Source organism: Pelmatolapia mariae, linkage group LG8 (genome assembly GCF_036321145.2).
Source record: "Pelmatolapia mariae isolate MD_Pm_ZW linkage group LG8, Pm_UMD_F_2, whole genome shotgun sequence".
Lineage (NCBI taxonomy): Eukaryota > Metazoa > Chordata > Actinopteri > Cichliformes > Cichlidae > Pelmatolapia > Pelmatolapia mariae.
The window spans coordinates 21,171,836-21,180,443 of record NC_086234.1 but is presented as its reverse complement, the minus strand read 5'-3'; the positions used below and the strand labels follow the sequence as shown (position 1 = coordinate 21,180,443).

Here is an 8,608-nt window from a genome sequence, read left to right as displayed (position 1 = left end):
AATGAAAATGACTGTTTTTTAAAAGCACTACAGAAAGCTTTTCCACGATACTCCCACCATCAGGATTATTTTACACTGTGAATCATGCAAAGCTACCCTAGTGCCCAGACCCTTTAATGTTTCTGGGATTTGATGTCAAATCTGTAGCATTTCTAACAGCAAACTAGTGTACAGATAAGGCACATGTTAGTCATTAACATTTGTGGCACATTATGCTACGAAGGCTGAGCTGTATGTAATCGAGCCCTCTGTTTTTAGGGGGATTCATCAGTGCATTACCGAGCTTTGTTAATCATGTGGATAGTACAAGTAAGGTCAGGCATCTACCTAGCATCTATCTACTGACTTATTTCTATTTATCCATCTGAGGCAACACGAGCGCTCACGATTGATTTACTAGTAGACAATCCCCACACTCTTATTTTGAAAGTACTAACCAGCACTTAGTACATTCATGTTTCCTGACCAGGTGCGTTAGCTGGCTCGGTTGCTGCCGTAGCAGTCTTTGACGACAGCTTTGACAATGCATTTCTCTTAAAATCTGCTCTCATGCATGAAATGGAAAAATGGGAGTTGCGTCCAGATGCTCGTTATGCTCTTCTGATCATTGTTATGTCTGTGAGTCTGAATATTTTTATATTTTAAAGTCTTTTGTGACACAAAAACCATCTCCAGCATGACTAACTAACATGGGTCCATTCTCTGGTGACTCACTTCTCTATATCAAATAAGTACGAAACGTCATCCTTGCACAGTTTCTGTAACCATCATTTCAGACTGAAGCTTCCACAAAATTTACTTAAAAACAAAACAAACATTAAATGTTCCTAAAAGCTTTCTGTGTTTGGAACAATTACTAGAGGAAGAGCTTGACGTACCCGGGAGGTAAAATGGACCTGAGATCTCCCAGTTCATTCTCCTTCCACTGTTATCTTCTGTTGTCCACAAAAGGGGACAACAGAAGATTGAAAATGTTGCCTGATCTGATGGGTCTCAATCTCTGTAACATTCAGATTTTAGCTTCAGAATTTGTCTTAAAAAACACAAAAGCATGGATCCATCCTGCCTTGTATCAGGAAACGCTGATAAACTCAGAGCAAATAAAACCACAACTATAAAAGATTATTTTCCTAAAAATTTTAAAAAGAAAATCAGAAGTTTTAACACCTCCAGCAAGTTTGATAAAAAGAAATACAAGATTTTAAAGATCTTATTTTTCTTAAATTTAAGATCAGAGTTTGTAATAAGCTGCAGGAACCCTGTTCAGTGTGAGGGAAGGAAAGCCAAGTGTCCTCTGATAAACCTTCATCTGTGTCACAGAAAACAGTTAATCTGACTCTGACTGTAAACATGTTTCCATTCATCCCTCAACTCTTTACTCTGAATTACAGGAAATGACATCATGGCTCAAACTGGCATTAAACCATTTCTTTATTTAACATTTTCATTTTTTATTTAACCGTTGCAAAGTTTCATAACACAGACAGTCTGAACAAAGAACACCTACAGAACACATGGATCAAAATACATTCAATAAAAACTTGATTACATAAAAACAGCTTTCTTCTTACAACAAAAAAAAAAAGAGTTTAGAAAGCTTAAGATGTAACTGCAGGAACATTTATATTTACAGCAGCCTCATCAGTTCTTTACATGAGATTCCAGCTGAACTCTGTGGAGCCTGATCTCAACAGTTTTAAGTCTGACCCTGACACCAGATTCACCGTGATCCGGAGATGGGAATGGTTTCCGCCCTGCGTGATCACGCTGATGTTTGCACAGAACAGATAGTGAAGTGAAGGTTTTTGCACATTTGTAGCAGTGAAACAGTTTATCTGCAGTGTGGGATCGTTTGTGTTCGGAGTATGAACTGAGATTCCTGAAAGTCTTGTCACACCGGTCACAGCTGTAGTTTCCTTCCACGTGGGTATGTTCATGATGGTTACGACTACTTGATTGTGAGAAGCTTCTGTCACAGTGTGTGCACTTGTATGGTTTCTCTCCTGTGTGGACTCGTTGGTGTGTTTTAAGCTCACCTGCAGTGGTGAACGATGACCCACACTGATCACAGAGGTGCTTTTTAACCCCACTGTGAATGACTTCATGGAGTTTTAACTCATGTGATCTGGTGAAGCTTCTCCCACATTCTTTGCAGTATTTCAGTTTGTCTCCAGTGTGTCTACGTTGATGTATTTTTAGGCCGATTTCTGCCCCATTGAAACCCATTATAAACGCTATTTTTCACTGCACCGTTATTTTTAGTACGATTAATGCAATTTTCTGAGCGAGGGGGACATTTTGAAGTCGGGACCTTAAACTTGTAATTTTTTCATTTGTCCACCATGTGGTGCCATTTACCCACATTTAATGCCTGCAGGAAAATCCCACATTTATAGCGGTGTCTTTCTGTTCAAATGATAAGCGTGGATCACTGGCAATGCTGGAGAAAGGCATGTGTTTCTTAAAAAAAAATAAAGGTGTGTGTGTCTAACCTCAGAAAAGAGTGTGAGTCTAACTTCAAAAGAATTTTTCTCCACTGTAATGCAAACAAATCAAATATAAAACCAAGAATCAAAGAAAAGGTTTCACTTTGTTTTGTCTGGAAGCTCGGGTTGTTTACGCAGCTGCACTAAAGCCGTGGTTATAAGTAGGAGACTTAGCGCGGGAGTAGTTCTTTTTCCACTATGGCACGGTACTATACCACTAGTGAGGCTTTGGAAATGGTGCTGGACCCCGATCGCGATGATGGCCCCGCGTCATCCTCCGAGGATGGCTCCGCGTCTTCATCGGAGGATTCTGGAGATGCAGAAAATGTATCGGAGGTGGAAACTGAGGAGCTGGATTCCAGTTCATCTGGCGAAAATGAGAGTGGAGAGAGTGACGAAGAGCCAGCAGAGTGGAGGTCTAAGAACAGAAGTATTGTGTGGGCTCCCACAAATGCCCAGACATTGCGTTATGTCCCGGTAGCCACGGGACTCACCCCAGGACCCACACATTACGCTACTGCACGGATTAGCAACCCAAAGTCCAGCTTTGATTTGTTTCTAACAGACAAAATGGTGAGGATCATAGTGTCGATGACAAATATTCAAGGAAGACGAACGATCGACAATTGGAGAGACGTGGACGCGGATGAGACAAGAGCCTATGTGGGATTGCTGATTTTGTCCGGTGTGTACCGTTCACGGGGTGAGTCAACGCACAGCCTCTTTAGCGAGAAAAGCGGACGGCGGATTTTCCGGGCCACCATGTCGGTGAAAAGATTTCATCACATCACCAGGGCTTTACGCTTTGACGATAAACTTTCCCGACCTCGACGCGGTGGTGACAAACTCGCTCCAATACGGAGAGTTTGGGACATGTGGGTGCACCGGCTCCAGATGCTCTTCTGCCCGGATAGAGACATCTACGTGGACGAGCAACTTGTGCCATTCAAAGGGAGGTGCGGATTTAGGCAATACATGCCAAAGAAGCCTGCAAAATACGGCCTGAAAATTTGGGCACTATGCGATGCAAAGACGTCATATGCCTGGAAACTCCAAGTATACACAGGCAAAGCAGCTGGCACACAAGCGGAGATCAACCAGGGAATGAGAGTAGTGCTGGAGATGACAGATGGGCTCAAGGGACACACTGTCACTTGTGACAATTTCTTCACCTCCTTTCCTCTGGCTGATGCGCTACTGAAGAGAAAGATGGCCCTGGTTGCCACAATTAGAAAAAATAAGCCAGAGCTTCCCCCAGTCTTGCTCCAGACAAAAGGGAGAGAGGTGCACTCCTCAATCTTCGCCTTCAAGAATAATCACACCCTGGTATCTTACGTCCCCCGACGCGGAAAAAACGTCCTCCTCCTGAGCACCAAGCACCGGGCTCCTTCCATAACCAATGACAAGAGAAAGCCAAAAATAATAACGGACTACAACCAGTGTAAAGGCGGTGTCGACAATCTTGATAAGGTAGGTGTCATTTTACGCACACATTTATTCATTCTTGCGCATATATGCTTGTGTAAAATATACATAGGTTTAATGTATTTGGGGTTTTTTTGTTTTTGTTTTTTGTTAGGCTGTCGGCACCTACTCCTGCAGGAGACGCACAGGACGGTGGCCACTGGCCCTATTCCACCACCTGCTTGATGTTTCCCTCTATAATGGCTGGGTGTTGTGGAACGAAATCGACCCATCATGGCATCGGGCCAAAACACACAGGAGAAGGCTATACATCGAGGAGGTGGGCGAGACGTTAATCCAGCCGTGGGTCGCGAAGAGAGGGTACCTTCCCCGCGCACCGCTCGCAGCAGATCTGGTAAGAAGTATGCAGACTGCTGCTGCTGCTGCAGGCCCCTCTTCAGGCACTCAAACAAAAAGTAGGAGAGAATGCCAGTTTTGCTCCGACAAAAGAAGAAGAGTAGTGACTGCCTGCTGCCAATGTGGGAGAGTCACATGCCGAGAGCACAGCCTTTCCATTTGCAGCATCTGCTCCGCCTGAGCAGGACTGTCACACCCCGAAGCCCCCGCTCCCTGCCCGGCCCTTCCCTGCGCCTCCCCGCTCCCCCTCTCTCTCACTCTTTTTTTGCTCGTTCTCTTTGTCATACCGTTCCCCATTCCCAGCAGTATATATGTTCATGTTCATCGTTCCAAAATAAATGTTTTTCTGTTTCAAAGTGAACTTGTATCTTTATTTTCATACACAACAAGGTAATAAGCATTTGGTGGTAATAAGCAATAAGTAAGTAATTTACTGTGCTCCTGCAAAAAATAGTAATTGATCAAAACAAATGTTGGTGCAAATATTTGACCCATCTAAAGGCCTAATTATAATAACAATCAAATATTACTTCAAATGTATTTTATGGAAAATATTTAAGTTTTTATTTTTTTTTCTGTTAAAAAACAGGGCGCTCATGTACTTAAACTGGGATTTAAAGGGTTAAAACAATGAAAATATAATTAAAACTTGATATGGATATTTTAAGCAGAAGTAGTTTTAAAAGACTGACTAATTTAAAGTAGAAAAAAATATTGATATATAACATTTTTAGAGCACTTTTTAGGGCGTGGCCGTTTTTTGCCACGAGGACAACGAAAGGATGGATTTTTTAAAATGTGCTCTTGCACAAAAAATAATAATGGATCAAAATGAATGTTGGTGCCAATGTTTAGACCATCTAAAGTGGCCGTTTTTTGCCACGAGGACAACGAAAGGATGGGAATTTGAGGTTCTACCAACGGTTAATACTGCATTAGAAACACTGCAACTGTGCAGTTACAGTACTCAGCTGATTGGGACACAAGAAAAAACACTACTACCCCCATGACACTGCAATGATAATATTAAATGAGTATTTTAACACTGATGTCTAAAAGTACTCGAGCTACAAGGAAGCAGTGATACTACAGCTAAAGTACTACAATGCCAATATGTAACGATGCAACTTTGTTAACATAAGAGAAGATTACTGAATGGTTTGGTTTTGTACTTATTTTGTGTTTTATTGTATTCCATGTACACCTGACAGAGGAATGAGCCGCTGTAAACCAAAGGTCATTTATGCTGAAATAACAACAAAACCATGATATACCACGAAACTCCCTGAAGATTAAATTACAGCAATTTTAGTTTTTCATGACTGTGTAAGCAAAAACCATAAATGAAATTAAAATCTGAATAATCACTCAGAGCTGCTTTTCCATCCAGTAGAATTTCCAACATGTTAACACAATTCAATGAGCTGAGTTTTCCCAAACAGTCAGGCTAAAATTATAAGATAAAAATAAACATACATACTTCACAGTAACTGCACTTGTAGAGTCTCTTTCTGGTGTGGATCTGCTGGTGTTGTCTCAGGTAACGTGGAGCTTTAAAAGTCTTCTCACACAGGTCACATTTATAAGGTTTCTCCTCAGTGTGGGTAAACATGTGGCTTTGTAACTGTACATCTGTTATAAACTGTTTGCCACACTGATCACACCAGTACACAACATGTCTGGTGTGAATGCGTAGGTGTCTACTTCGGCTGTCTCGCCGACTGAAAGTTTTTCCACAAATGTCACAGCTATATGTCTTAGTTCCAGAATGGGTAACCAGATGCCTCTGTAAGCTGCAACTGCGATCAAAAGCTCTGTCACACTGATCACAGCTGTACGCTTTCACTCCACTGTGGACGAGTTGGTGTTTTCTTAGGCAACTATCCCAGGGAAAAGACTTTCCACACAAGTCACAGCTGAACGGTTTCTCTCCAGTGTGGATGACTTGATGCATTGTTAGTGAAGCTTTGCGAGAAAAATCCTTCCCACACTCGTCACAGCAGTAGTTTTTCTCTCTCTTTCTTCTGTGAGGTTTGTCGGTCTCCTGAGAGCACTGACTTTTCCGTCCATGTTGGTCCTGCAGCGACAGAGATACAAACACAGGCAGTGAGTGAAATGCAGTCGTTGAACAAACTGAACCATCAAAGTCCCTCCATTAACACTCATTTTAAACCTGAAGGTGGAGTGTGCCACCAAACACCTAAAGGTCTCTCATCACCACCTACTGGTAACAGTAACACATTACATCCAACCTGGTGTTAAAAATAATGAATGACTGTTCAAACACTCTAAAATCATCCACCCTGCTTTACACAAATATTAATGCCAGCATGCTAACACACTCAGACTAGTAATACATGTTTACCAGGTCTATACTTTCTTATATTTCTTTCTCCTGTTTCCTATCATATATTTCTATAATTTGCTAGTTTATTCAATGATAATAAATCCAGTGTAACAGTTGCAAACTTGGTTCAGTGAAGGAAAATGTCAGAGTCTGTTTGTAAACTAAAGTTGTTGTTTTTCTTTTACTCCCGACATTAAAAAAATAATCTGTACTTTACACTCCTTACATTTCCAAACAGATGTGTTACTTTTGGTTTAAGGCCCTTGAGAGGAGTTAAAGTTTGTGTTTTTTTAATTGCAGTCAGAGTGTGGCTGCTAAAGATGAAAACACATACAGAATGTAAACTGAGCTTGGAGACCTTTGTTAGTAACAAATGAGGCCAAAAAAATAAAACCCAAAACACACAAACACGATATTCATTAATAATTAGAAAGCATCGAAACATTCTGGTGGCGGATTTTTACAGTCTTCCGCTCGCTGTCATCTTCATAATCACCGTGATCAATACGTGACTTGGCGAGGTCCTGAGGTAGGCGGGCTGTCTCTGGTAATGTTACCTTCACAGGCAGGAACAGCGTCGGGCACAAGTTGGGGAAACATCCCAGTGCACTGGTGTAGTTTCCTTTCCAGCTGTTTGACATTTGACACTTCAACATTAAAGGGAACAAAAAGAAGCAGAGTTAGGTCAGGTGACCACATGGTTTGTAAAATACTGACAGGAAGTAACCAGGTAGTTAGAAATGGATGGCAGAAAACAGTGAACACATCCCTAACCCTAACATCGCAATAGCCAGAACAAGCATGGCCGGAGGTACTGTGATTCTCTCATCTCTCTTCACAAAACCACTGTGATCCTGACGGGTCCTGTCAGCATTTCATGTTTGTGCACATCCAAACCTAATCCGTACTTCCAGATGACACACTGCATCATTCAAAGTCTACCAAGTCATTTAGGTTTTTGACAAATAAGACGCAGGTCAGGTAAAAATCCCAAACTATCTGTGTTTGTTTGACTCAGAACTGCTAAAAGCTTCTAAAGAGTGGAAATGTGAGGTGAGACTGATGTAAGCCACTGCTACTGTTTCCTCATAATGCCAAAGAGGCATGAAAAAAAATCTTTCCTCTCTCTTCGTATATTATTTGCCCCTTAGCTTATCATTTGCCCACAGCAAATATAGGATTCAGCCTAACTGCCAAATTTCCAAATGACTGGGGTCTGTCTCATTTATATCCAAGAAGCAACACGTTGAAGCACTCAGATCATGTTTTCTTTGATCACTTGTAGCTCAATGGAGAAACATTTTTGCATTTATCATCAGGTTCCCCAGTTTGAGACACACTTGCACAAGCACACAGATGACCAATATCTCACAGTGGTTTAACACAGATCTGTCTGGGTTAAAGTACAGACATCGAACACTATGAGAGACCGAGGCAACTATCATCCTTGCATTTAGCAAGTAACCATGGACATAAACAATTCATGTTTCAAATTATTCTAAAAATGCAGTTCAGCAAGTTTTTTATAATGTTTACCAAAGATGTTTTCAAAGGGTTTCTCAGATATGGATTATTTCTAGTCCCAGATTAAAAGAATAATTCAGTGAAGACCTCCATTTAAACAACTTTAAGTCTAGCCAGGGCTGGACTGGGACAAAAAAATTGGCCCGGGCATTTTGTCTATAGACCGGCCCGCCAGGTATTACAGGCAAAGCTAAAAAGGCTTTGAATGAAAACAAACGCTGTCAGGTTGGTATATGTATGATTTCTATGCATTTTACATCAGATAAAAACTTTGGTTGTAAGATTCAGAAGCTAGACATTTTAAATGAGAATAAGAAAGAAAAGTATTTCTTTGTGCCCCCCTTTCCCTGTTAATGCCCTACCTGGCCCCCCTGGAAAAACTTTGCTAGACCCGCCCCTGCACAGTTACCAGCTGCCAGCTACTTAGAAA

General features: G+C 41.4%; 1 protein-coding gene across 1 annotated transcript in view; it reads left to right on the top strand.

Annotated features, from left to right (window-relative positions):
• Positions 1-2,684: 2,684 nt before the first annotated feature.
• Positions 2,685-8,608, top strand: part of LOC134632991 (piggyBac transposable element-derived protein 4-like) — a 74,008-nt gene continuing 68,084 nt past the window's right edge. The window contains exons 1-2 of the mRNA XM_063481865.1: positions 2,685-3,956; positions 4,066-4,305. Coding sequence (XP_063337935.1) covers positions 2,685-3,956; positions 4,066-4,305 — 1,512 coding nt within the window. The remainder of the gene's footprint in view (positions 3,957-4,065; positions 4,306-8,608) is intronic.